At 60.1% G+C, this 27,514-nt stretch overlaps 3 protein-coding genes across 4 annotated transcripts in view; 2 read left to right on the top strand and 1 right to left on the bottom strand.

Moving 5' to 3' along the window:
- Positions 1-289: 289 nt before the first annotated feature.
- Positions 290-3,927, bottom strand: GALT (galactose-1-phosphate uridylyltransferase). Its single transcript, XM_080371314.1, has 12 exons — positions 3,828-3,927; positions 3,353-3,522; positions 3,199-3,274; positions 3,019-3,067; positions 2,669-2,798; positions 2,347-2,403; positions 1,946-2,068; positions 1,660-1,792; positions 1,096-1,179; positions 851-1,005; positions 657-757; positions 290-476 (listed from the first exon to the last, which is right to left on the bottom strand). Exons 1-11 carry the CDS (start codon positions 3,880-3,882, stop codon positions 692-694), a joined length of 1,098 nt encoding a protein of 365 aa, XP_080227440.1. The 5' UTR covers positions 3,883-3,927; the 3' UTR covers positions 290-476; positions 657-691.
- SIGMAR1 (sigma non-opioid intracellular receptor 1) lies at positions 3,866-6,608 on the top strand. Of its 2 annotated transcripts, none has more exons than XM_080371316.1 (4): positions 3,866-4,166; positions 5,043-5,243; positions 5,772-5,864; positions 6,176-6,608. In XM_080371316.1, the coding sequence occupies exons 1-4, from the start codon at positions 3,881-3,883 to the stop codon at positions 6,400-6,402; spliced, it is 807 nt and encodes a 268-aa protein (XP_080227442.1). In that variant the 5' UTR covers positions 3,866-3,880; the 3' UTR covers positions 6,403-6,608. The 2 variants fall into 2 exon arrangements, with proteins under 2 accessions (XP_080227442.1, XP_080227443.1); XM_080371317.1 differs by having other exon boundaries at positions 3,963-4,216.
- A 1,132-nt stretch (positions 6,609-7,740) lies between these two features.
- ARID3C (AT-rich interaction domain 3C) overlaps positions 7,741-27,514 on the top strand; it is a 31,049-nt gene continuing 11,275 nt past the window's right edge. The window contains exons 1-2 of the mRNA XM_080371305.1: positions 7,741-14,354; positions 26,817-26,889. Coding sequence (XP_080227431.1) covers positions 14,070-14,354; positions 26,817-26,889 — 358 coding nt within the window. The 5' untranslated portion in view covers positions 7,741-14,069. The remainder of the gene's footprint in view (positions 14,355-26,816; positions 26,890-27,514) is intronic.

The following is a 27,514-nucleotide window of genomic DNA, read 5'->3' as shown; positions in this document are numbered from 1 at the left end:
GCCTCCATGCAGCAAGTTTGCCAGGCCTCAGCCCTCTCCCAGGAGCTGGCCAAGCCTCGAGCAGCACCAATTCCTCACGGCTTCCCACCCCACCCCCCCCCGAGCCCAGTGCTGAGGCAGGCTCAGAGCTCCCCCCAGGGAGGAAGAGCCGGCAACGCAGACACAGGGACAGCAGCAAGCAGCACGGGGCTGCGGGCACATCTCCTGTAGCCCCCAGCATTACCATCCCTCCCCAGCAGAGACCCCAAACCTCCCACCCAGGGCTGGAAGCCACGAGGGCACAAGCAGAGGCACTTTGCTTCCAGGTTTTATTGGTCAGAGGCACTGTGGCCCTCCACTGGGCAGGCAGTACTTCCAGTTTCACCAGTAAGACTGGACTTGTAAGGAGGGTAAGCCCTTTAGTGGTGGTAGGAACATGATGCGGAGGCATAAGACACAGCCTGGGACAGGGAAGGAGACGGAAGGAACAGCACCACCTGCATGAGGATGCCACAGGATTAGGACTGGGGTACCTGAACAGGCAAAACCAGCCTCCAAGCTGGGCCAGGCCACAACAAGGCTCTGGAGAAGCTTGGAGGTCAGAGGCTTCACAAGTGACATGAGTTCCCAGGCCTCAGCTCTCACCACCCACAGCTGACTCCTTTCCCTGGCCTCACCAAGCACAGCTGAGGGCTGGCTCTGCTGCTCCCCATCACGACATCTCCTTGGCCCTCTGCTTGTAGTGCACCTCGGGGAGGCTCCTCAGGCGCTCAGCTGCCTGCGGGGCACACCACAAGGAGCAGCCAGTCCCAGGGATAGTCCTGGCACAGGACCCCCTGGCTCACCACAATTTCCCCCAAGCTGCACCCACCTGCTCAGGGGTGAGGTCCCGCTGTGCCTGTGCCAGCATCTCGTAGCCCACCATGAACTTGCGGATGGTTGCGGAGCGGAGCAGTGGTGGGTAGTAGTGGGCATGGAGTTGCCAGTGCCTGCAGTCCTCCTCCAGGAAGGAACCCGTGGGGGCACCTGCCAGGGTGCAGCTACTGCATGAGCCCTGGGGAGGGGATGGGGATGCGGACGACAGGGTTGCGGGGGTCCCTCAGCCATGCCACTCACCGTGCCAGCCCATGGAGTATGGGAAGGAAACTTCAAAGAGGTTGTCGTACTTGATGAGCAGCCTCTGCATGATGGAAGCCAGGCCTGCAGGGGAGTCGCAGGGAGCTGGACCTCAAGCTGGCCAGCCCTCTCCAAGGGCAGGCAGCACACCAAGCCAGGGAGGGACGTCCCCCTCAGCACCCCTCCCTGGGTGAACATTGGTGATAGGCAGGAGGGATGCACTTGGCAGATCCCCCGCTCCCCACCCATGCAGACAGCCTCAGAAACACAGCAGGAAGAGCTCCCATTCTTCACCAGCCAGCACTCCAAAAGTATGAAGCACCATGGGCTTCATCACCCCAAAAAGGACACTAGTCCCCCCACGAGTGCTGCCTGTGTCACGACAGCCAGCTCTTGTCCTGGCACAACAGGAGTGCCAGTCCCCCTCCAAGCTGAGGGTGGTAGCCCCGCACCCCAAGGGGACACAGACCCTCCAGCCAGGCTGCTGCAGGGCAGCATGCTAACAAAGGGGTTAGCATCCCAGGGGATGTGGGACAGGGGCCGACGAGGTGCAAAGCCACTCACTGTCCCTCTCGCCCTCCCAGAGGTCCTGGAGGCGGCAGACATGGCGGCGAGGTAGCAGCAGAGTCTGGTAGGGCCAGGTGGCCCAGTATGGCACCACGACCAGCCAGTCCGCATTCTCCACCACCAGCCGCTCCTGCAGGACAACACACTCGGTGGGGACACACGCAGCCTCAGCGTCCTGGGGATGGGCGCTCCCAAGGGCCTTGTTCTTGGGGGGCCTGGGGGGCCCACCCCAGCACATATCCAGCTCCCAGGGAGAGAATATGGACCACCGTCATGTCCTCACCTTTCGGCGAGCCTCCTGCTCGGCGTACTCCAGCAGCATGGGGACACCGTGCTGGCTCAGGTGCTGCCGCTGGGTCCGATCCTCCAGGCATGCCTCATTTGGGAGGAAGCTGCTGGCCCACACCTGGGGGGGACATGGGGGCGCAGGCCTGGGTACCCTGCATTTGCAGGGGTGCCCCAGACACCCTGCCCATCTGCAGGTCCGTGCTGCCACCAGGTGGAGAGTCTGACATCTGGCAGCTACAAGGGACAGTCCCCAGGAGAGGAGACGGGACAGGCATAGGGGTATTCTTGCTGCAAAAAGCTTTGGGACTGGGGTGGGGGGATTCTCGTTCACATCTTCCCCCGAGTCCGTTGTAAGGTCACCCACAGGGACTCGTGTCATGGGTGGGACAGCCTCACCTGGCAGTGGGGGTGCGGGTTGGAGCAGCCCATCATCGCTCCCTTGTTCTCGAAGATCTGCAGAGGAAGAGGTGCAGCCAGCAGGTCCCAACCCCAGGGTCCTCACTGCAGGCTGCCACAGTGTCCCCAGCACACCAGGAAAGCAACCCACAAGACAGCAGGGCCTCACACCCGCCTGGACAGGCTCAGGTGGCCAAGGGACCTGCACGCAACTGGAATGGTCCCAACCCCAGATGCTGCCAGAGCACTCAGCCCTGGACCCCCACTTCGACCCAAGCCCCCCAGGGCAGAGAGAGAAGGGCAGCCCCCACCAGCCTCAGACCTGCACCCAGGGGTAGGAGGCACCCAGCTCGGCCGCCAGCTCTGCCCACTTGTCGATGACAGCCCGGATCTCTACCAGGGACATGAGGGGCAGCGTCAGGTCCGACCAGGGGTGGAAGCACATCACCTTGCTGCAGAGGAAGCAGACACGGTTGGGACTTATGGAGTGTCTCTGGAGAACCTCATGGTCCTGCTGGGCGCAGTGGAACAGGACTGGATGAGCCCCCCAGAATAAAGGAGGTGTGCACTGAACAGGCACCAAAAGGAGGGGAGCAGGCTCAGGACAGCTTTACCCCATGGGTCCTGGATGACATCACAGCCTGGACCCCCTGAAGCCATGGAGGTACTTACCACACACCCCGGGCTGCTGCAGCTCGAAACAAAGGGTGATCACTGTCACCTGGGGAAGGACACAGAGCGGGGAAGGAGAAGGCGCTGGGAGAGCACCCATGCCTCTCCAGGCCACCCTGCTGCCTGCCCAGGATCTGAGCCTGGGGGTCCCCGGCAGCCTGCTCTCCCCCTAGATGTTACCAGGCTCCGGAGCATCAGGCTGCAGCGCAGGGAAGTCATTTGGGAAGACAAAGGTGCCCTCGTACTGGGGGTTCACCTGCCGGGGCGAGAGACAGGCTCAGGGTGGGGATGGGGTGGGGGGGGGGAGCCCAGACGCCTGGGCCCTTGGTGGTACCTCGCCGTTGGCCCGGGTGGCCCCGGGGCAGAGGGGGTTGTTGGGGTCCCAGCGGGGCACATCCTCGTGGGGCGGCTTCTCCAGCTGCCCCTGCCAGGGGCGCTTCACCCGGTGGGCCGACACCAGCACCCAGTCATCCCGCAGCGGGTTGTAACGAGCGTGCTGGTGCTCTGCCGGGAGAAAGGAGAGGGGCGTCAGGGCGGAAAGAATGCGGGGCACAGACCCCCCGCAGGCCGGGCACCCCCGCCCACCACGCCCCCCATCCGCGGGTAACCCTAAAGGGGGTCTGCGCTCCACTGTATGCCCCCCCGAGCTTCACCCCTTCCTCCCCGTCTCAGTTCGGGGGGTGGGGGTGGGGTCCCCGCTACCACCCACCCACCGACCGTCCCCTTGGCAGGAAGGGTCCCCGCAGCCCCCCTCCCCAGGGCCGGGCTGTGCGCTGCCGGGGGTCCGGGGGAGGCAGCCCCAGCCGTACCGCTGGCGCGGAAGCGACCGCCCCCCTCCTCTGTCCCCCCCGGCGGCGGCTCCATGCCGCCCCGCTCCCGGCAGCCCCGGCGGCACCGCCCCGCCGGCCCGGCCCCTTGTGCCGCCGCTCCGCTGCGCTCCGCCCCGCCGCGCCGGCGCAGGGCTGCCCGCGGCCGGGCATGGCGTGGCCGTGGCGGGGGCGGTCCCGCTCCCCGTCGCGCTGGCGGCGGGGCGGAGCGGCGGCGGGCGGCATGGGGACGGCGAGGCGGCGGGCGCTGCGGGCCGGGCTGGCGCTGGGCGCGCTGGTGCTGGTGCTGCAGGGGCTGCGGGGCTGGCTGGCCTCCAAACGGTACGAGTTCACCCCCGCCGAGATCGCCCAGCTCGCCCGGCACCACGCGGGTACGCGCCGCCCGTGGGGACGGGGCCCACCGGCCGTGGGGGTGGGAGGGAGCGGGACCGAGGGGGGATGGGAACGGGGAGCGAGAAACGGGACCGGGGCGGGGGAGCGGCGCAGCGGCCTGGGCTGGGGAGGGGACCCTTAGCGGGGACCGGGGAGGCTCCGGTACAGGGCGGCCGGGATCAGGGGGGCAGCGAGGCTGGCGTCAGGGAGGGGCCGGGGGACTGGCACCGGGGCATCAGGACCGGTATCGGGAAGGGATTAGTACCGGGGAGCTGGGACGGCGGGAGTGGGGGAAGTGGGGTGGGGAAGAAGGGGACTGGAGTGAAGCGGGGGTGGCGACCGGGGCAGCAGCATCACCGGCCCCGGCTGGGGCCGCACCCGGGGTCGAAGCGTCTCTCGGTGCCGGGGCTGTGCCAGGTCAGGGGACTGTGCCCCGCGATGGGTCAGGGGCAGCACCGACCCCCACCTAGGGCTGGAGGGGAGGGCTGGCTCCGCAGAGCACAGGGTGTACGGTCACAGCAGAGGGGCTGCACGTCACCAGGGGAGGGTCACTGTCACCTTGCGTGGGTCCCCCATGTCACCCACACCAGGGGTGGGCAGTAGGACGGGACCCTCGGTGCTGCACGTCCTCCGTCACCGGCAGGGGAGGCAGCGGAGCCGGGTCAGCGGCCACAGGGTCTGAAGGCGGGAGAGAGCAGGCATCTTCCCTAGGCAGACCCCTCTACGGGTGTGCTGGGACCCTGTGGCTGTGGAGGGGATTTGGGGGTGGGGTGCAGGCAGAGCTCGCTCCATGACAGGGACTCACGGCGACCCCGGGTGCTGCAGGGCTGGACCATGAGCTGGCTTTCTCCAAGATCATTGTGGAGCTACGGAAGAAGCACCCAGGCCACATCTTGCCAGATGAAGACCTGCAGTGGGTGTTTGTGAATGCGGGCGGGTGGATGGGCTCCATGTGCCTCCTGCATGCTTCGCTCACTGAGTATGTGCTGCTCTTCGGGACAGCTGTCGATACTGGGGGCCACTCAGGTAAGCAGGAGGACAACGCTGGCAGCCAGGGGGTTCCTTTGAGCTCTTTCAACTCCACTTTTTCAGGTCTGACTGCCCTAACTGTGGTGTGCCCGGGGCAGGTAGCCCACTGCTCTGCTTTTATGGTGTGCATGATGCTGGAAAACACCCTCTGCTGGGGCCCAGCCCCCATGGTGTCCTGCAGCATCTGCAGGTCCCTGTGCGGTGCGTGCCATGCTGTGTGGCCAGGACTGTGTGCATCCAGCTGGCAGGCAGCGGTAGGTGTCGCATCTCACGGTGCTTCAACAGGGAGCAAGTGCTAAACACACTGGAAATGACAGGGCTTAGGGACATCGAGCAGCCCAGGCTGGTGCTATATGGCCAGTCACACAGGCAGCCTGGGTACCAGACCTGCCTGCACTCCTCAGTGTGTCGAGGCTCTGGGGCTGGCATCCTTACCCTGGAGGGCTGCTCCAAGTCTTCGGACCTGGGCTTCCAAGCTCTTCCCGGCAGGGATGTGCTGAGCCAGTGCTGTCTGTCCTCCTGCAGGTCGGTACTGGGCGGATATCTCTGATACCGTCATCTCGGGGACCTTTCGGCAGTGGAAGGAGGGGACCACCAGAAGTGAGATCTACTATCCAGGTAAGCACAGGAGCCACAGTGTCCTGCAGGCTGCATCCATGTCCTGGGACACAGCCACTCTGCAGGCTGCGTCCTCCACTGTTGCAGAGTCTCTTCCTTCCAGCTGGCAGAAGCCTAGAGCTCAGAATGGGGCAGTTGGTGTCCTGAGGGGCACATCCCAGCATCTCAGTGGGTGCCAGTAAGAGAAAAGTGAGCAAGTCTGGGGAGGGATTGGGGTGCTTAGCCCTGCATGTCCCATTCCCACAATGTCTCCTCCTTGGGCATGATGTGAGGCAGCCACTGGGAGCCATGCTGGTTGTGTGTGTTGGCAGGGGACACCATCGTGCACCAGGCAGGAGAGGCCACGTCCGTGCAGTGGAGTGCAGGAACCTGGATGGTGGAGTACGGCCGGGGCTTCATTCCCTCCACGCTCGCCTTTGCCCTGGCTGACACTCTCTTCAGCACTCAGGACTTTGTCACCCTCTTCTACACCCTGCGTGTCTATGCCAAGGGCCTGCTCCTGGAAGCCAATGCCTTCTTCAGCACCTTGGGTTGCTGAGCCCAGCTTGCTGGGGTATGCTGCCGAGCACAGCTGGCTCCTGTCCTCCCAGCCCTCTTCTCCTCCCCAAGCCCAGGCTCTAGCAGAGGCAGCAGGAGACCCCCTGTGCCTTCCCCATGTTGCTCTGTCCTTCCCTATGGGCCAGCTGGGTGCCAGGACAGAAGGACCATGGTGGTTACAGCAATACAGACCACCAGTTCTCTTTACTACCTGTCTCTCCCCTGTTTTGATTGGAGCCATGACCTGCTTTACCATCCCTTGGGGCCAGAGTGGCCTGCGGGATATGAACACCCCAGTGTGCCCTTGACATGCAGCTGGAGAGGGGCTGGAGCTGATTCTCCCCAGGCTCCACAAAATTTCTACAATTCCTGAGACATCAGGAGGAGGATGCCACCCTCGGGGCAGGGTGCACAGGGTGAGCCAGGCCAGAGCACCCGTTGCAAGGCTGCCTTCAGCCAAGAAGTTTCCCATCTCCCTGGCAGTCTGCCTGGGCTGCGGGCAGCACAGGATGCTGTGTCCAGCTGGCAGCATCTCCCGCAGCTCCATCCCTGCTGATGCGGGTTGGCAGCACACAGTGTCGCCCTGGCACGGGGCAGGATCTGCGCTGAGACACCCTGGCAGTGGGGGTATGCACCGCCTTTCTGCTGGAGGTTCCTCCTGGTCCCCTGTATGTCATCTGCCCCAGGGGATGTTTGGGGTCCCTTTCCCACAGTCCCCTCCTGGTAGTCTCCCCCAGGGGGGAGAGCCACCGTCTGTCGCCTTAAGGGAGAGCCCATTCCATGTGGCCTCTGGGCTGTGCACATACCTAGTGTCTGCAGGTGCCCAAAACTCTGTACTAGCTCAGGATGGCATCTCACCCCACAAAACGCTTCCCCTGGCTGTGACACCCACTGGGGACAGCCAGCTGGCTTGGCTCCCAGCACAGGGTCCCAGCCACCAAGGGAGCACTGTGATCCCCCAACCGAGCCCAGCTGTGGAGCCTGCTTGCAGCCCTGCAGCCAGACCTGTGTGGGCTTGGTGGAGGGCTTTCACCTCTGTGCTGCTGCCAAGTGTGTGTCCCTGGCCATCAGGCCTGTAGCATGTTGCTCCTCCTGCTCCCCAAGCTGTCCCTGTCCAGCTCACTGGCAGCCCCACACATGGGCTACTTCTTAATTTGCCACCTGAAAAGAGATACCGGTAATAAAATTGGTTGTTCCACCTGCTCGGGTCCCTGGGAGAGTCTCTGGAGCACGCTGAGCTCCTACCATGGGGAACGGTGCTGGATCTGGCTGGCTCCAGGCTCAGTGGGAGATCCTGCTGACAGCTGTGTGTCACCGGGGAAGCCAGCACCATCCTGCCTGGGGTCCTGGGAGCTGGGAGGTATGGCGCTGGGCAGGATAACCCCCATGTCAGCTCCCGGGGACTGGCAGGAGATGGTGCTGTTACTCCTCTCTCCGCTGCAGTCACTGGGGACCAAAAGCCTGGGCCTGTGCCAGCGTCCTGCTTCAGTCAGGGAAGCCAAGAGTCCAGGCAGCTCCATCCTTTAGGGGGACAGTGCTGACGCTGGGTGTGTGGTCCTGAGTGATGGATGGGCACAGACACAGCAGGTTGGTTCTGAGAGGTTTATACGGAGAGAGATGGGTGCACCTCCCAGCATAAGGGCACTGGAGGGAAACACAGGGTATGTAGGCTCTGTGTGTGTGCACATGCAGGGTATGCAGGGTGTGTGTGCACGTGCTGGCAGACAGGCTGCACGCGCGTGTGTGCGTGTGTGTATGGTTGCAAGCAGGATGGTTTTGTATGTGTGTCTTGGCAGGGCAGTTGGGCGTGCATAGGTGTATGCGTGCATATAGGCAGTACAGTTTGCAGGTGGGTGTATGCAGAACAGGTGGGGGTTGCACACGTGTGCATGCATATGTATATAGGTAGAACAACTGGGTATCCATACAGTCAGCAATTGTACACGTGTGAGTGCTCATGCATGTATGGGTAGGACATTGTGTATTTGTGCATTTGTCTAGGCAAAACAGTCATGTGCATGTGTCTGTGCCTGTGCAGGTGAGACAAGTGTGTGTGCACAGGTGTGTGTGTGCACAGTTCACACACAGTGTACAGACCAGCAAGACAACCAGGTATATGTATGTACATGCCTATGTGCCCATGGGTAGGCCCTGTGTGTGTACACATGTGTGTGGGCAGGCTGTGTGTGTTTGCTCCCATGGGCTGTGAGGCTGCCTTGGCCCCATGCTGTGACCATTCCCTGGGGTTTATCGGGGCCCTGTCGAGGAACACGAGCAATCCCATGCTGGCCCACACAGGAAGGCGCTAACTCAGCAGCTCGTATCAATACCACTCCACTTACAGCGAAGGCCGCGTAATGAAAATCCGATGGGCACGCTGGTGGGAGTAAATAAGTATGCCATTAAAATAAGAAAATCAAAGCTCTGGACAGGTCTTTTCTCTTGCCCATTGATTTCTTTTATTACGGAAATATTGCTGCTAAATAACATTAGTGTGAACAATCTCAGCAGTGTTTTCTGTAGTGTCCATGTCAATAACTCCATCATGGGCGGGGGATCCCCCCCAGCCTGGCTGCAGGGCTGGCAGCCCTGTCTGGGACACGGGGGTATTTTCCTCACCGCCCCCAGCTAAGCTGGGATGTGTCCAGCAGAGAAAGCAGGCAGCATGGGGTGGCTTGAGTGAGTACCACCAAGATGGAGATGGGCTGGAACCCAGGAGGCCTGACTGCTTTGCTGCAGCAGGAGGAGTTGCCCCCATCCCAGCAATGGGCAGGGGCAGTGCTAGGCATTCAAGAGTCCCAAAAAGCAACCCTTCCCTTCGGGGCGGGTGTTCGCAGCCTGTTAAGGAGCAGTTGAGTGTCCTCATGACCAGCAGATGAGAGATGGGTCCTGGACACAGCATGTCCTGCAAGCTCTTGCTGCCTCTGCCCCTTCCTTTCCACTCCTCTTCATCCACACCCGAGTCAATGCTGGACTGACCCAGCTCCCTGCAGCTCGCCGTCATTTGGTTCACATGGAGAAACTGAGGCATGGTGTGTGAATTCATCCGCAGTCAGCCAGCTCCAGCACAGCCCCTGTACCCGGGCCAGGGCTTGCACTCAAGCTGCCCCTCTCCTCGTTGGCTGCCTACATGCAGCACCCAGCATCCTCCAAGATGCCCACAGGCAACAGGAACATCCCTGCAGGACCAGAGGAAGTGAACAGGACACACAGGAGATACGCATCCTTTGGTACCCAGAGGCCAGGTGGGACCCCAGGGCACCTCAAAGGACACCAAACCCCAGTGGGTTGTCTGGTGACAGGTAAGGAGACTCAGCCACTGGCATCTGCACCATGGGTCCAGCTCTGCCCCTGTCCCAGCCCCAGCTGAAGCAATTGCAAGTGCATCTCCCCAGAGCCATCACCAGGACAAATATACATTGCTGCCCACCGAACACCTTCCCCCTGAAGCTCGTTTTATCTTGCTGTCCCTCCACATACAGTGGGTATTGATCAGCCCGCAGGATCTATCTCCCGATTCCTCCTGTGGTATCTCTCTGCTCCGAGTATCTCTCACTCTGCGCTGCTGTCTGCCGTGCCCGTCTATACCTCCAGTATCTATCTGTGCTACCTCCATCGCAGCCGTCAATAGCCATTTGGAGGATTTCTCTTTCTCTCCAGCTAGGAGCATCACCAGCGCCTGGCGGTACAGAGATGCCATACAGTAGGCTGGAGGGGATGCAGTCCTGCTTGCTGCCCTGGGGAGACCCTAAGCCATGGACACACCTTACAACAGATGTGCAGAGCCCCAGAGCCACTGTTGTCACTGCGAAGTCTCTAGGGAGAAACTGTGTCATGCTGGTGCAGCTGGGCTGGGTCCCTTGATGGCCATGCCCACAGCGATGGGACATTCTGCATCCTATGCAGACCTTAGTGCTGCCACTAGCCAGCCTAGCCACATCATCCACCCCTGGGTGCTACATTGACCTGAGCACCCCAGCCCCTCTGCCTTGGAGGAGGTGAGCTCCCCCAAACACCTGGGTTCCTGTTGGGCCATGGAGAAATCCCATCGCCATCCCCACATCTGACTCATCCCACCCAGCCTTCAGCCCCGGCTCCCTCCTTGTCCCAATGTGCAGGGGACAGGTCACAGCCTAGCACAGACGATGTCGGCACCCTGAGGTACAATGCAGCACCATCAGGAGGGCAGGCTGGAGCCATGAGCAATGGGGAACTGTGGAATGGGCCTTGTGGGTCTGTCAGAAATGGGGCCAGGGGCAATTCAGCAGGAGCGTCAGCCAGCCACAGACAAAGTGACACTTAGAAGGACTGGCAAGTGCCAAGAGGTCCCTAACCCTGCTGCAGCAGGACAGCATAGGCCAGCGCAAGCTACAGCTGTCCAGCCCCAAAATTGGATGGCTGACAGGTAATTTATCTTCTGTGCAAAAATAAACAGAGCCCAGAGCCCCTGTGGGATGGGGAGCTGCTCTGCTTTCCCACGGAAAGGTCTCATTTTCCAGGAGAGGCTCTTTGGCAAGGTTGCTGTGCTGTGCCAGGTGCTGCCAGGCTGCCAGGAGCTTGAAGAGCTCTGGGAATCACCAGCAGTATGGCAGGACAAGGGGCAGTTTCTCTGGAAATGCTTGCATGGAAGCCAGGGAGCCGCAAAGTCGTGGCTTTTCCCTGTGAAGAGACATGGTGATGGGGGTAGAGGCTCAGCCCAGGCTGTGGAGTTCAAGAGGGAAGCCAGCTCCCCAGCACAGCTGTGGTCAGCAGTTGTTCCTGCAAAATGCTCTGAGGAAAAAGCAGGACTTGGCTTGTGTTGGCTGCCCCTGGCTCCTGCAGCATGCAGGTGGCCCAGGAGGGGACAGAGCCAGCAGCCCTTGGCACCCAGAGCTTTTGTCACCCCATGCCACAAACACCCAGTGCAGCAGCACTCAGGTCTCGGTGATCAGCTGCTCTGGTGGTGGGATGGGGCCAAAGTCGACTGCCCCTTGTGTCCTGGTGTTGTGGGACGGTGATGGTGCTCGTTCCCCAAGGATCTGTGCAAGCCCTGCAGCTGCCCTGGTCAAAAAATCCCACGGAAGAGTAGGTGCCTCCTTTGACTCCTGCCAAAGTTACCTCCATAGAAGAAAGGGTCAGGAAAAAACTGGCAGGCAGGTAGGTGGAGGCGGAGTGCGGGGACAGCGTGGGGATGCTGCCAGCGGGTAATGCCCTGTGCTTTCCCACGGGCTCTGGGCCACCCAGCGCAGTGAGGTGCTGTGGGTGCACCAGTGGCTCAGGGTGTTGTGTGCTCACACCAGCTTATGCCCTTGTCTGATGTCTGGAGACGTGCTTGATGGAACCCTCGTGCCTTATTTTACCCCATTGCAAGTGGGGATGCAGGGCAAACCAGCAGCACCGAGTCCTACCAGTGACAGAGGAGATGCACAGCCTCATCCTGCCCATGCAAGGCAGAGGCTGGGGCTCTGCCAGCCTGTTTGGGGGTCCAGGCCACGTTGCAGTTTGACCCATCCAACTGGGGTCTGGGCACACACATCATCCCTCAGGAGGATCCTTTGGTGGCCCCAGCCTGTAAGCATGTCTCAAGCCTGAGTGTGCCCCGCCCCGGCTCTCGCAGACAGAGATCAGGGCTCAGCGCCTGGAGCTCACCCCAAACTCCCCTTCGCACCTGCACACAGATTGATGGTGAGGTTACACACACCCAGCTCCTCCAAACACGAGTGCATGCACACAACTGCTCGGGCATACAGTGCACACCCCTGCCTCTCCCAACACAGATTGCACACATCTACAGGTGAGCACACAAAACACACACACACCCCTAGCTCCCCACATACACATACAAGCATTTATTGTTGTTCCCAACAGCATACATACAGGCATGTGCACACACTGAACATGCTCAGCCCCTCTGATAATGTACACGGCTGCACATATGCATGTGCATGTGAACAGCTCCATGCAATGAATGCATGTCCTCCACTCCCCCAGCGTGTACGCACATCTTAAACACAGCGTGCACATGCACATGCAGGGCATGCTCCCAGTGGGTGTGCACAGGCTCCCCTGCACACACATCCAGTGTGCTCACCTCCCCCAGTGTTCACAGATACACGCTTGCTCAGACATTCTGCACGCACACATGGTGGATGCTCAGCTGGACCAGTGCTCACAGGTGTGCACACAAGCACAGACCAACTGCACAAATGCACACGCTCACACAATGCACTACCTTCTCCCAGCACACAAAATTATCTACACACACTCAGACCCTCTGCACGCGTGCAATGGGTGCAGCACTCTCTTACATATGAGTGCACAGACCCCTTCCACACCCCTCCTGCTCACTCCCCACACATATATGTATGCATACCTGGACACCCTGCACACTCCCCTGTGCACCCCCCTCCCATGTATGCACATATACAGACACACAGGCACACCCCCACACACACACTCAGACCCACACATCCACACACACACCTCCACCGCCCCACACACCCTCACTCACTCACACTCACTCCCCCTACACCCCCACGCGGCCCCGGGCCGGCTCTGGTCCCGGGGCGATCCCCCCGGGGTTGCCGCAAGCCAGGCTCTCCCGGCGAACCCCCTGAGGTGCGCTACCAGGTGGGAGCGAGGAGCGGTGTTTCTGCCCGCTTGCCACTTGTTGCAAAAAAAAAAGAAAAAAAGAAAAGAAAAAAAAAGGAAAGGAAAAAAAAGGGGGGGGGGGGGATAAAGACGGACAGAAAGAGGGAAAAATCCCACCCACCCTCATCTGCTGCGGAATAAAAGAAATATCGGCGGGCGCGGCACCATGTGAGCGGCGGGCCGGGGTCGGGCGGAGCAGCCGCCCGTGCCCCCGCAGGACGGCGGGGACAGCCCCGCGCGGCGCTGGCAGCCGGCGGCATGGTGGAGAACCCCAGCCTGGCGGCCAGAGCCCCCCTGGTGAGAGCCGGCGCGGCCGCACCGCCACGGGACGGAGCGAAGGGTTCCCGGTAGAACGGGGGTGCACTGTGGGAGCGGGGTGGGGGCGCTCCCGGCCGGGCGAGTCGGACAGGGAGCGGGATGGGGGTCCCCGATGGGCGCAGGAGGGGAGTCCCGGGAGGACAGGGCGCCCGGTAGGACCGAGGGGGGATCTCCGGCGGGACCGGGACGGGGTCCCCGGCGGGGGCGGGACGGGACGGGGAGCTCGGTAGGAGATGGTCCCCGGTGGGACCGTCGGGGCGGAGGTCTCCGGTGGGACCGGGGAAGGGGTCCCATCAGGACACGGGTCCCCAGCGGACCGCGGAGGGGGGCTGCCTGCAAGACAGCGACGGGGCTCCCGGGTCGGAACTGTCCCCGATGGGAGCGCGAGGGCGTTCCCCGGGGGGACGAGGACGGCGTCCGGCGGGCCGAGTGGGCGGCAGGGAAGCGTGCCGGGTGTGGGGGGAGCTGGAAGGGTGCCAGGGCGTCGCGGGGGAGAAGGCAGTCCCGCCCGCAGGGGGTGTCGCGCCTGGTGCGGCGACACCTCCGCCGCCAACTTTTGGGCTGGGCCTGCGGGAGCAGGGGTGGAGAGCGGGAGAGGCGAAGGTGCTTCCTTCCCTCCTCCTCCTCCGGCGGCGGAGTTAAGGCCGTGCCCCGTGCCCGCAGCCGGCCACTGCGCCGCGCGGCCCGAGGGCGGCGGGGGGACTGCGCCTGGCAGCCGTGATGGCGAGCCTGCAGAAGCAGCAAGCTGACCGCCTGGCCGGCGACATCGACGACGATCTCCGACGGCGCCAGGACGAGCTCGACCCCGGCCCCAGCCCCGGCCGCCACTCGCTGCCGCCGCCTGCCACCACCCAGTGCTTCCTGGGCCCCGGGCCGCGCCTGCCGCTGGTCGCTGTGAGGGAAGAAGAGGAAGAAGAGGAGGAAGACGAGAAGGAGAAAGGGGAGCCCCGTGACCTGCTGCCACTCTCACACCAAGGGTGGACCTATGAGGAGCAGTTCAAGCAGGTAAGGAGGGCATCTGCCACCCCGGGGCAACAACACCTGGAAACAGCCACTCCAGGCGGGTATCCCTGGTGTCCCCAGCAGCCCCCCAAGCTCGGGGTTCAGCTTTCCCTGGATGGACATTTATGCCCCCCACTGCCTCCAAACCTTGTGTCCATCCCACCCCAAGAAGCATCCTGGCATACTCTCCAGCTCCCTGCCAAACTCCATCTCACCCCTGCTTCACGTCCCCCACCTCCTCAGTGTTCCGTATCCCTGTGCCCAGGCTCTGCAGCATGACAGGGTGCCCAGTGTCCAGGCATCCCCGTGTGCCCACCCTGACCCCTGCAAGCTCTGTCCCCAGTGCATTCCATAACAGGTAGAACAGGGTGGCCCCTCTCCATGGAAGGCAGAGACAAGGGCAAGAGCTCCAATGCATGGTTATCCCAAGGAGCTGGTAAATCACAGAACCAAGCTCCCCTGTGTCTCCACAAGGGCTGGGGCATATTGTGAGTGGTTGGTGCCACTCATTGATTTCCTATATTGGCTGGAGGGAGCAGCGTGTTGACCCTGTCACCTCACTCTTGCTGGGCATAGAGGAGACCCCTGTTTCACAGAGATCTGGCATGGGGACTTGGCTTCTGTACAGGGTGGAGAAAAGTTCTGTCTGTATTTGACATGTGGATCCCACCCGTGCTGAGTTGTGCAAGCCCTGGTTCGCATGCAGCAGGTGCAGCTCCATGCACAGGTGTGAGCATGAGTATGTGCCTGGACTGCATAGCACCGCATCGCGTTTGCTCTTCATGTGTGTTCGGGTTCATTGTCGGGAAACTGTTGCTGGTGGCAGGGTGGGTGGCAGGGAGGATGCAGTGAGGGGACAGAGGAGGCAGACATGTCCCCGTACAGCTAGTGTGTGGCTTTGTAGGATGGCACTGCTCAGCGAACGGTGCGACAAGGGGACTTAAGGGCTCGTACACGGTGGCTCCTGCAGGAGGGGATGGGGACAGGAGCAGGGACACAACTTTTGGGGGGCATGGGGCCATGCTGCTGCACAGCTCGGTGTTATTCAGAGGGGCCAGGGCTCACCCACCTGGGCAGCTACCTGTGAGGCAGCAGGTACGGGTGCAGGCAGACTGTGGGCAGCATGTCTTGCAGCCATGCCCGGGGAGGCTGCCAGCGCCCGATGCTGCCTGGAAAGCAACCTGGGGAGGTCCGGGTGGGTACGCTGCATAGGCTGAATAACTCATCCGGGAAGTGTTACTTTACACCCCGCTGAGCAGAACAAGGCTGACTGTCCGGTTCCTGGGGTCAGCTACGAGGTGGGAAGCAGCTCCTCCCTCCCCGGTCTAGGCAAGGAGAGAAAGCATCCCCGGTATTTCTCATCCTCCAGCCCCATGCCCAGTGCCCGGCCGGGGCTGCCCGCGCTCCCCGTGAGGGGCAGGAGCAAAGGCAGCGGTGCGGTGCGAACACTGGGAGTGGGTGGCAGGGGAGGCTGGGGCAGGGGAGAGTGAGCTCTGGCTCCTTCCTTGCTTGCTTTCTTTTTTCACCAGCCCTGATTGGAAAGGTGATGGATCCCTGCTCCAGAGACCCACCAGGTGGTTTTCCCCACTGTCCCCCGGACTGGCTGGCATGTCCCAGCCAGTCCGGGGGACAGCGGAGTGTCCTTTATGTTCAGTACCCCTGGGCACACAGGGACAGGGTGCCCGATTGCCTCTAGGGAGGGGATGGGACAGGGAGGGGGGGAAGGAGCTGGAGGGGACCAGCCCTGCCCAGCCTTTGCGTGGCGCTGCCGTGCAGGGGATGGCAGTCCGGGGCAGGCTGCGCTGGCGGCTTGCCCTGGGGTCTGCAGGGTGGCTGTCACTCCTGTCCTTCCCCTGTGGGAGGGGATGTAGCCCTGCCTGGGAGGGTTGTGCGTCCCCGTCCCCCCACCCCAGGTCCCTCCCCAGACTGCAGGGCTGTGTCTCGCCCAGCCTGGGGAACAGGTTCTTGGATCTCAGGCAGGGGCTGAGTGGGGAGGGTGGCCGCGCTCCGGCTTCCAGAGGTTTCCCAGGGGCTGGGTCTGTGATGCTGTGGAGCATGGAGGGCGGGATGTGACTGCTTGCAAGCTGCTGAGGCACTGGCACAGTGGGCATGGGGGTCCTGGAGCCAGGGAGCAACCCTGTGGTGGCTGGAGCTCTGTTTCCCACTAGGACCTCCTGCTTGAAGTTGTCCCATACCAACACAGCACTTCTGGCATCACCTGTGACAGGTCTCAGGGTCTGTCCTTGCTGTCGTCCACCTGGGAGGGGGCGGGGCGGGAGGGGCAGCTAAGTGAAGGGGTACCACCAGATCCAGGCTGGTTTGCAGGGAGGGTGGGGGCATGAGGCCACTTTTCCCTGGCAAGGAGTGGGCCCTGATAGGAATAGAGTTGGGAAGCTGGTGCAGGACCAGCTGGGGGGGTGGGAGGGGGGGTCCATGCAGTTCAGTGGTGCTAAAAATGGGAGCGGAGGATGAGATTGCAGGGGGAACACCCACTGAGGGTTAATAGGCAAACACCGCTTCACCCAGAGGAGCATTTTGGAGGAACGTGTTTGTCCTGGTTTTATATGTTTCCCAAGGCACCAGTTTGGGGGTGTGGGTGGGACCTTTGCTCTGATCTGGGAGGGCTGCCCTGGTTTTACAGTGTTGTGAGCCCCCCTCACCCCTGCCTCCTGCATCAGTCCGCAGTGCTGGTCTATGTACACTTGATAAGGCCACATGGGTAGAGACCTGGGCAAAGGTCCGGGAGGTGTCCCACACCCAGCACTGTGAGGCAGCCCCGGTCTCTGTGTGGGGGGCACTGAGTAGGGTCTGACCATGTGCTACCCCTGACCTCCCCTCCCCTGGGGACAAGGAAGCCACCAAGTTGTAATGCTGTGGTGCTGCATCACACATTTACCTTGGAGGGCACTGGGAACAGGCTGGCATCGCTGGTGCCAGCTAAGCCCCAGGAATTCAGCTTTCTGCATGAGAGCCCTGTTTTCCTCCAAGTGATAGAACAGCAGCACCAGAACCTGAGGCTTCCCTCTCCATCCCCCGGCTCTTCCCAGAGGTGGCACTGCGGGAAGACTCAGGGCAGGAGAGTCTCAAACACCTAGGTTTTGTGTCCAGCTCCCCAGCAGCCGAGTGTTTGCTGGCAGGAGGATGCCCTCCCTGCCAGGGCTCTGCCACTGCATTCAAACCCATCCCTTTGCAGGTGAGAGAGTTCTGCACCTGCAGAGCTCCTTCTCCCTGCCTGGGAGCAGCTGGGGTGGGATGAGCCCCAGCCAGCCCTTTGGGGACTCTTGCATGTCTGGTAGGCTCAGCAGTTAATTTGGGGATGGTTAGTTTGCCAGCAGCTGTTTGTCATCATCCTTGGCCAACCCTGGTGTGGTTGTGCCTTCTCTCACCATGGTGCTGCTCCTGCCCCATCTGTCCCTGATGCCTGCAGTTGCCTCTTGCATCTACCTGTCCTTTATATGCATTTAGTGGGTCTCGCTGGTCATGAATGCGTGCGCTCACATCTCAAAGCCTGAAGGAAAGTGCTCCAAGTTGGCGGCAGCCTGCCTTGTGCCACAGACTTCTCCGTCCCATGCTTCAGGGTCATTGCAGAATGGGGTGGGAGGGCCTGTAGTGCACGCTCTCCTGCCTCCATCTCCAGTCCCCATTGCTTTCTCCTGTGCTGTTGTCCGTGCCTGCCAGGGAATGGAGTCAAGTCAGGAGGGGCACCCCAGGGAGAGGGAGGTGGTCTCCCTGCCCCAGCTCTCTCCCCATCTCCAGTGCATCTTTAGTGCAGGTGCAGCAGCAACAACTGAGGGGCTCTCAGAGCTAAATCAGAGGTCTCTGATTACACCGGGGGTGGGCAATGCATGTGGTGTTTGCTGCTGTTCAGGGTTGCTTGGAGGCTTCTTGTCAAGAGATCTGCAGGCAGAGCTCTGCTCTGGGGCTGGGGCCACCTGCAGCAGGGAGGTGTTGGCAGCTGCAAGGGTCAGTGTGCTGATCTCTGGCAGAAGCAGCTCCAGCAGCTCCAGCAGCCCAGCACAAATGTACAGGCAGAGGGCTGGAGCAGGGTGCTGCTGGGGTACAGCTGGGAGTGCATGTACAGGTGCTCTGGCCATGTGTGTGCATATGGAACAACATGAGTGTTCCATATAAGTGTAGGGGTATGCCCATGTGTGCTTGGATCCGTGTGAGCGCTGGTGCATGTGTGTGGGCCCATTTGAGTGCCTGTGTGTGTAGGGGTCCCTAGGAAACCCTAAATGTGTGTATGGATCCAGGTAAGTGCCCAAGTGTATATGGGCCCATGTGAATGCTGGTATGTGCTTATGGGTCTCTGTGAGTGCCCAGGTGCATATGGATGTGGCCAAGTGTGTATCAACCCGTATCTGTGTGTGTGTGTGTGTGTTTGTAGGGGTGTGTATGGCACCAGGTGTGTGCCCACATGTGTATGGTGTGCCTATGTGTGTCTGGACACACCGGTGTGTTTGTATAAGGACATTTGCAGTGTCCTAGGGTGTATGGGCACTCCTGTGCATGCATGGACCAGTGTCTTCATATACAAAGCAGTATGTACCCATTGGTGTTTGAGGCAAGGTTTGGGGGCAGAGCCCTGCTCCAAGACCGCCACTGTGCCACTTGACCCAGCCCATGGTGCTGAGCAGTCCTGGTGGGTGCCATTCCCCTGCTCCCCTCCTGCTGTCCCTCAGGGCCTTCCGCAGCTCCACTGCAGGCTGGGGGATGCCAAGAGCCTCAGCAGCTGTTGAAACACCATCTCCCAGCTGGAGGGGTGTCCTGAGGGCTTGGGATTGGGGCCTCCAAAACGCAGGTGTAAAAACTAATCATAAAGGCACTGTGGGTGGGAGAGGAGAACCAGCATAAGCCCTCACCCCACAGCTTCCCCTGGCTCCCTCCCTAGCTGCTGCCTCAGAATCAGGTGTGAGTGGGGAATTTGGGGAGGATGCATCTGCTTCCTGACTGTTGATCTACTAACTGTGTTAGTAATGGAGGTAAATCCCCCGTGCCAGCAGTGGGCTGGGCAGGGCTTTGGTAAGGAGGTAGGATCTGGCCCTGGGCAGTGGGGTCTGGTCCCACCAGCATACTGTGTGGGGGTGTGGGAGTGAGCTCAGGTGATGTTGGGGCAAGTGTGCATAGGGGGCAGTGTATATAGAGGGTGCATGAGCGTGCAGAAGGGAGAGAGTGTATAGGGAATGCAGGCACATGCACAAGGTGTGAGGCAGAAGTGAGTGTAGGGGTTGCATGAGTGTGCACAGGATGAGTGCATATGTGCACAAGGAGGATGAGTATAGGGGATGCATGAAATGTATGGGTGGGGTGTGTGCATAGGGGGAGTATGTAGAGAATGTATGAGCATGCACAACAGGTGTGTATGTGCACAGAGAGCGTATAGGGGATGTGTGAGTGTGTATAGGGTGCGTGTGCAAATGGTACAGAGGGTGTGTATAGAGGGTGTATGAGTGTACACATGATGTGTGGGTGTGCATGGGGAGAGTGTGTAAATGGCATGGATGAATGTGCGCAAGGAGTGTGTGTGCACGGGAAGAGTGTATAGGGGGTACATCTGCAAGCAGCGAGGGCTGTGTGTGCGGTGGGAGAGCACACACAGGGGCCTGTGTGAGTGTGTGTGGCGGGGCTGTTTGCCCATGGAGAGCATGGCTGGGGGTGACTGTGCACAAGGGAAGCATGCACATGATGGTGCATATGCAGAGCAAGCTGGGGGCTGTGTGATCGTGTGAGTGGCTGTGTGCTGGGGGTATGAGCATGCAAAGGGTGAGCGTGCAGCATTCTGTACATGGGGGCTGTGGAGACCTGTCCCCTGTGGCACAGGGCACCTACTGGGGCTTCCCAGGTTGGTGGGGATGTGTTCCCCTCTAGGCTGCAGCTTAGGGTTGCTCTGTCTTGGATCCCCCGGATTCAGCACTCCCGTCCTGTGTCTGGTGGTGGGGTGAAGTGAGCACCAGCCCTAAACACCATTTCTGCTCAGGCATTCAGCTCTTCTGGAGGTGGAGGTGGGGGCTAGGATTGCTGGCACAAGGTGGCCAGCAGCCCTTCCTACCCCATCATCCTTTCAAAGCTGCCAGAGGAAGGGAGTGGGGCCAGAGCTGCACAGGGGGGCCACCGAGCACACAATGCATTACCCAGGCATGCACACAGCCCACCCAGGTGTGCACCCCCATACTCAGCCAGCTCTGCAGCAGTTGTGTGCGTGCACAGACCCCCACATGTGTAAGTGCATGCCCTGTGTGCACACCCATGCATGTATAGTAGGTGCTTGCATGCATGCCCCTCAGGGAGCACCTGGGGTGCTGGTGCTGGAGGGGGTTCCCCTGGCTCTTGTCGCCACAGGAGGAATCAAAGAGGGGACAAGGATGGAGAGGTAGGCAGGGATGGAGAGGAAAGCAAGGTCAGAGTGGGAAGCAGTGGCTTGGGAAGTTCCAGCAGGCTGGGGAAGTTAACCCAAACAAATACCTTCGTTGACTCCCTGCATGGTCAGACATTATCAAAGGAACAACAAGGAGCTGATAGTGGGGTACACGCTATCACTGGGAGCCTGAAATTGCCGTGTCACAGTGCCCAGACAGAGGGATGTGGATCAATGGAACAGGGTCACAGATAGTACCTGCCATGGCACCATACAGGATGTTTCCTCTGGCTCCAACCTTGCAGGACCTGTGCCAGCATCCTGTGCCTCAGTTTCCCATCTTGCAAAATGTGTTGTGAGGAGGAGGCTGGGGACACAGTGAGCTCCTGCTTCCTCCCAGGTCTGGGCTGCGGGTGGGAAGCTGCCATCCCAAGGCCAGCACTGCCAGCAAACAGTCCCTCAACTCGTGCGAAGACGGGTTAATGTTTGTAGCACGCAGGTCTCCCTGGAGTAGCAGTGCCCGCTTCGGCAGGGAGGGGGGTTTTAATGACCTGCCGGATCTGCTGCATTATCAGTGCTGATTAAACCTGCTGCTCTATAAAGTGCCGTTAAATATTAAGCATGATTAAGGTTTTTTTTGGGGGAGCCACCATACCGGGAGAGGGTTCTGGACAGAGGTGTGCAGCCATGCAGGTGGGGTGACCTCTGAGGCTGGGGATGTTGGGGCAAGGAAGCACCCTGATGCCCATCAGGGCTGTGGAGCAGGGGAGCAGCCCCCCCCTCAAGAGCCAGCAGCACCTTTGAATGCAGCCGACATCCCAGCAAAGCCGTCCCATAACCATTAACTTATTAACGACTGGTGGAGGAGGCAAGCGGTGGCTTGCAAGGTCAGGGGTGGTTTGTGCCCAGCAGGGAGTGAATTGCCCCCCATCTCTGACACTGGGGATGGGGGACACCCCCCCCCAAGCTTGAGCTCCTTTGTGTGTGCCCCATGGCTGGACTGGGGGGCTGGCGGGGCCCTGATGGTGGATGCTGTTGAGGTCTCTGCACCCCGGCATGCACAGGGCTGGGCATCAACTGGGAATAGCCAGCTCCTGTGGTTGCAAGCCTGCAGGGTAAACTGAGGCACTGTTGTCATTCCTGTCCCCCCTATGCCATCAGGAGACAGGGGAGGACACCCCAGTGCAGGGTGCCTGGCTGTACACCATCTTCTTGGGGAAGGAGCCACGGACCCACAGCTCAGAGGTGGCAGTGATGCTCCAGAGGGGTGCAAGGACTCCAAAATAGTCCGTCAGCAGTCAGCCACCCGTGGCGTGGGGCTGCACCCTGGGGGGCTTGGGGGGAGCATGGAGACAAGTGTTACCTGAGCTCCCTGCGTGAACAGCAACCAGATGGAAAAATTAGCAATGCGGCTAATCAATGTGGTGCATATTAAGTGGCTCAGTGTTGGGGGGGTGGATGCAAGGCAGGGGGGAGCCGAGCAGGGTCCGGGATCAATACAGCTCATATTAAGTGGATTAAATCCTGGTTGCCGATCTAAGCCTTTGCTGCCAGCAGGAGGTGGCAGCTTGAGCAGGGGCTGTGGGAGGTCCAGCTGCGATTGCTTGCCTTGGTAGCAGGGCCCTGGGGGGGAACTGTTGGAGGGGCTTTCTGGGGCAGGGCAGCCCGGAGATGCCTGGAGGATGGCTTAGCACCTCACTGCCTCACTGCTCTGTCTAGGCGACCAGCTGGGCTAAGGGGTGCCAGGGACCCCAATTCCAGCCCTACAAGCTCCCCCAGCTCTGGGCAAGGCATCCGCTAGCTGAGTGAGAGGTGCTAATGATGTTATTTAATCACAGTGAGGAGAAGGGGGAGGCACAAGGTTTATTCATGTCCCTTTAATAAACCGTGTTCGACCCGCTGACCTTTAACCTGCCTGACAAGCCCAGTTATCCCCATCCCTTAAGGAATAAAGACGTCGCCATGGCAATGGGATGATGGGAGGGAGCAGGGTCCCCGGATCTGCACCCAGGGTGGGGCAGGGATGAGGACACCCTGCTCTGGCCCTGCACCAGCACCTGAGCAGTGGTGGCATGTGGAGGTGGGATGGTGTTGGGGGTGCCACGGCTTCTGGAGGGGACCAAGCACTATGTTTGGGGTCCCTGAGGTCAGCAGACCAGAGCTGTGCTGCACACTGGCAGGATATTGATCCCCAGGCTTGACAGTTTAATACTTCTGTTTATAGAGGAATATAGTTACATCGATGGCGTTAAATGAGTTACTAATTATATCAATACAAACACGATTAAAAGGGTCCTTGCTCATAGGTCACCACAAGCAGCAGCTACCACTTGTGTTGCACAACTGCCCCTGGGCAAGGCCTGCCTGACTGCTCCAAGGTGCACCGTGGGGGGATGCTCTGGGGTGGTGTGTGTCCCTGTGGGGTGGGGAGTGTCTATCCCGTGTCGAGGTGTGCTGGTCTGGGCTGTGCATGCCTGACTGGGTTTGTGTGTGGCCACCTGTCTGGAGCTGTGCACACCTGTCAGAGCTGTGCATGCTCTTCTGCTGTTGTGTGTTCCAGTCTGGGGTTGTGCATTCCCAGTCTGGGGCTGTGCTAGTTTGTGTGGGATTGTGCATACATTTATGGGGTTGTGAGTGCCTGTCTACATCTGGTGTGTGTGCGTGCGCCTGTGCAGGGCTGTGCGTACACAACATGGGGTTGTGGGTACTTCTGCAGAGTTGTGTGCCACCGTGGAAGGCTCACCTTAGGTTGTGCATGCCCACAGGAGGCTGTGCACACCTCGACATGGTTGTATGTGCCTGTGTATGGATTTGTGCCTGTGCGGGTTGTGTGTGCATGTACAAAGTTGTGTGCACTCATGCGATGTTCTGTGTACCCATACAGGGTTGTGCACGCTTGTGCAGGGTTGTATGTGCCCATGCAAGCTTCTGTGTGGCCCCGGGGGGAATGTGTGTGCATGTACAGGGCTGTGTACAGACTTGTGTGGAGTTGTGCATGCCCATGAGGGGTTGTGCACATTCATGTGGGGTCATGTGTATCCACGCAAGGTGGTGCACGCTCATGCGGGATTGTGCATACCCATGTAGTGTTGTACATGCTTGCATAGGCTTGTGCACACCTGTGCAGGGTTGCATCAGCCTGTGTGGGGTTGTATACACCCATGTGAGGCATGTCCGTCCATCCCCCAGGGACTGTGTGTGACCCTGGAGGGTTGTGACCTACCTCTTAGACCACGGTGCCCACACTGAAGCAGGAGGAGCAGGGTGAGTGGCAGGGCCCAGAACCCTCTGTAAGGGATGGAGTTGGCTTCTTCCTCAGGTCTGTGGCTATCTAGGGGTCCCTCCTTGCCTGGAGGCTGTGGCAGACCACCACCTGTGCCACCACCCATGGCACCCCTGTGCCACTCCTGTGAACCTGTGATGCCTGCATCACATAGACAGCCTTGACTTGGACCCAGCCCACCCCCCATCAGCACGAATCCCCCCAAACCACCTCCTCTCCGTCTGAGCATCCTTAAATCTCATGGGAAGCTGGGTGCATCCCCAGCCCAGCCAAGGGCCGTACCAGCTGGTCCTCTGTTCCTCAGCTTTTCTCTCATCTCCACTTAAAAGCTGACCTTTGCTCCCTGTTTGATGTAATGTGTCTTTGCATCCTGGTGCCACACAGATGAAAGGTTAGAGGTTAATAAGTAGTGGAAAAATAGGTCCTAGCACGTGGAGGTCGCACCTGTTTTGAGGGCTGGAAGCAGTGGCAGCATGTGCTAGGTGGGATCCTGCCCGCCTTGGTGGGAAGAGAAACACAAGTGACATCCAGGGGCCCAGCAGAGGTATGGGTGCAGAAGCCCACCCGCTGGGTTGACCCCCGGTTCCTGGTTTGGGGGGTTTGCTTTGACAAGCCAGGAGATCACAGTGGGTGGAAACAGGCTCAGTGTGGAGCAGTGGGAGCCAGAGCCCTGCTGCAGGCAGGGACAGGCAGGGAAATTCAGGCAAAGCCTGGCTCACACAGCCTTTCCTGCACAGAAATCAAAGCAGCCCCCTGGAGCTCTGTGCCGATTGAGGAGCTCCTGGGAAAGGGCAGGCAATGGGGAGGGGGCACAGAGTAGGGCAGGGAGCACCACGATGGAGGGGAGGGGCACGGTGCTGGCACTGAGGGCTGAGGGTACCCCGAGAGCACCCTGCTGTAAAGACAGGATGGTAAGTGACACCCAGAGGTCAAAGAAGGGGCCAGGGATGGAGCAGCATGGAACAGCTGGGAGCCAGGCAGTCAGTGCCTGTAGGTGTGGTGGGAGACTGGCAGTAGCACCCATAGACTAGGTTAGGGATGGGCAGTTAGCACCCACCTGTTAGACAAAGGACAGGCAGCTGGCACTCATGGGTTAGATGAGGGACTGTCTTCAGATGTGTCTGCCCAAGGATGGGAACCATGGGGTGTCTGTAGGAGTATCCCTGCATAACTGCATCCCTGTGTGTCCCCATGTCTCCCCATCACTGCATCCCCACATCTCCATGTCGCCCCATCCCTGCGTCCTCACATCTCCATGTCCCCCAAGTCCCTGTATTCACATTCCTGCATACTACCATCCCCCGTTATCATGTCCTTGCAGCCTGACATCCCACAGCACAGCTGCCTTTATCTGTCCCATGAAAGATATGCTGTGTGGAGCAGGGGAGTGCTCTATTTCTTTTGTTTTTTAATGGCCTTTCCCAGCACAATTGTTTATTAAACGACTCTGCTTTGTGCCTGACTTTGTTTTCCAGCTTGCATTTCTTTGTATATGTTTTGGAAATCTATTCCTGGACTGCTGAGTTTTGTTTCTTTTCAATGGCTTTAAATTCTTGCCAGGCTTGCTGGGAGGAATTGGTGTCTATAGCGCCTTCGATTGGTGCTAATTTTTCCTTCATGTGCTCTGACTTTTACTGCTGGGCCATCGATCTGGCTGGCTCCAATTTGTCACGGTCACCCAGGCGCTGTGCTGGAATCAGGCAAGCCCTGGCTTTCACACGGAGCCGGTGCTGGGGCTGCACCCACTTTCCCAATGCTGTCCGACAGCTCAGCCTGGGGGGTTGTGTCCATGCATCTGGACCTGCATCCATCCAACACATGTAAGTGTCCTCACAGCTGTATGTGTGGGTCTGCACAACCACGTGTATGCTCGCTGGCTTGCACAGGCATCAGTGCACCCACAGACTTGCCAGGATGCTTGAACGCCAGTGCTGCTGCACGCACAGTGCTGACTTGCACATGGTGCACACACAACTGGTTTTGCACACATACATACTGCGGGAAGTCCTTGTGCCTTGCAGGGATGTGTCACTGCTGTGCTCCCACCCCTGGTCCCCATGCACAGCTGAGTAAGATGGATTTGGGATCCTCATGCCTGACCAGGGGAGATGGCTTTGGGGTCACCATGTTTAGGTGAGGGAGGAGGGTTTGGCACCATTTCCCTTTGCAGAGGTGCTTCACGCCATCCTTGGCTCTTGGTCAGGCTCCGTCTTGTGATGACAGAGCTCAGGCCATTGCTTATCAGGTTACTGACAGCCCTGTCACCCCAGCTGAGTGGGGCAGCCCCAGTGCTTGCAGCTCCCTTGCTGGCACCCAGCACTGTGGCCCTGCCAGCTTGCCCTGCCCCAGGACAGGACTAGCATCTCTGCTGTGCAGATGCATGTCCCAGGGACCTGCCCAGGGGCCTGGGATTTGCTGCTGTCCTGTCTACATTGCCATCATCTTCTGTCTGGGATTTGCTGCTGTCCAGTCTACATTGCTGGGCTGAAACACTGTCATGCCTCCACCTAGGAAGGTGAGGGGCAAGGGAAACTCAGGAAAAGATGCAGCATCTCTGAAGCAATGGTGCAAAATAGTCAGTGGTGTGCAGGCAGCCCACACTGGGCCCCAGGCACAAGGACAGCCCAGCACTGCCAGCACAGAGGGTGCATCTGGCAGATCCTGTCCATGGTTCAGGGACAGCCTCTTGTTGCTGGCAGAGCTGGCATGTGGGCCAGGGGTGATGCCAGGTCCTGGCACAGGCACAGAGCTGCCCCTGGCACTGTCCCCTCTGCCTCGTGTACCCACATGTGCCAGCAGCACTGACCCTTCTCTCTCCCGCCCCCAGCTCTATGAACTGGACAAGGATCCGAAACGCAAGGAGTTCCTGGATGACCTCTTTGGATTCATGGAGAAGAGAGGTAAAGATGTGTGGCTGGGGTGGGCAGCACTGGCACCCCTGCCACAGCTGCCTAGGAGGGCCTCACAGTGTGCTCCATTCAGGCTCCAGGCTGCTCTGTGGCCACCTCAGGCAGGTCCCGCAGTGCCTGCTGCCCCCATCTCCTGTACACACACGCATAAAAACTCACCCAGCAGATGTGCCTCCATCACCACAGGCAAAACCCCGCAGGGTGCTTTCTTGCTGCTGCACCCCTCCAGCTGGGTTTGGTGGCCACAGTTGCTGATGATTCCTGTTGGCAATGCCCAGCAGGGATACCCACTGGCAGTGCCTGTGCGGATGCTGTTAGCATATCTCCTTGTGACAACTGTTAGCAACACCCATTAACGGTGCCCATTAGCAGGTGCCCATTTGCAGTGCCTTTTAGTGGTGCCTGCTGGGGGTGCCCTTGGCATGCCCCTTTAGCAATGATTGTTTGGGCTCCCCATTAGCAGTGGCCAGCGAGGATGCCCATACTGGCACCTCTTAGCGATGCCCATGATGCTGCAGCAGTGGGGTCAGTGGCCTGGGCAGCGCCGGGCACCCAGGGGTTAAGAGCTCGCCAGCGGGCCCAGCAGTATTGGAAATCTTTGCTATTGGCATGGGGG

The sequence above is a fragment of the Falco punctatus genome, assembly GCF_963210335.1.
Source record: "Falco punctatus genome assembly, chromosome: Z".
Taxonomy (NCBI): Eukaryota; Metazoa; Chordata; class Aves; order Falconiformes; family Falconidae; genus Falco; species Falco punctatus.
This window is presented reverse-complemented; position numbering and strand designations above follow the sequence as displayed.

Bases quoted from the DNA above. Each gene is read 5' to 3' on its own strand.
- SIGMAR1 (XM_080371316.1), top strand. From the start codon at position 3,881: ATGCCGCCCCGCTCCCGGCAGCCCCGGCGGCACCGCCCCGCCGGCCCG. The intron at 4,167-5,042 runs GTACGAGTTCAC...CGGGTGCTGCAG, and splicing joins GGCTGGCTGGCCTCCAAACG to GGCTGGACCATGAGCTGGCT. The intron at 5,865-6,175 runs GTAAGCACAGGA...GTGTGTTGGCAG, and splicing joins AAGTGAGATCTACTATCCAG to GGGACACCATCGTGCACCAG.
- GALT (XM_080371314.1), bottom strand. From the start codon at position 3,882: ATGGAGCCGCCGCCGGGGGGGACAGAGGAGGGGGGCGGTCGCTTCCGC. The intron at 3,523-3,827 runs GTACGGCTGGGG...TTCTCCCGGCAG, and splicing joins CGGTCGCTTCCGCGCCAGCG to AGCACCAGCACGCTCGTTAC. The intron at 1,793-1,945 runs GTGAGGACATGA...GTTGTCCTGCAG, and splicing joins AGCAGGAGGCTCGCCGAAAG to GAGCGGCTGGTGGTGGAGAA.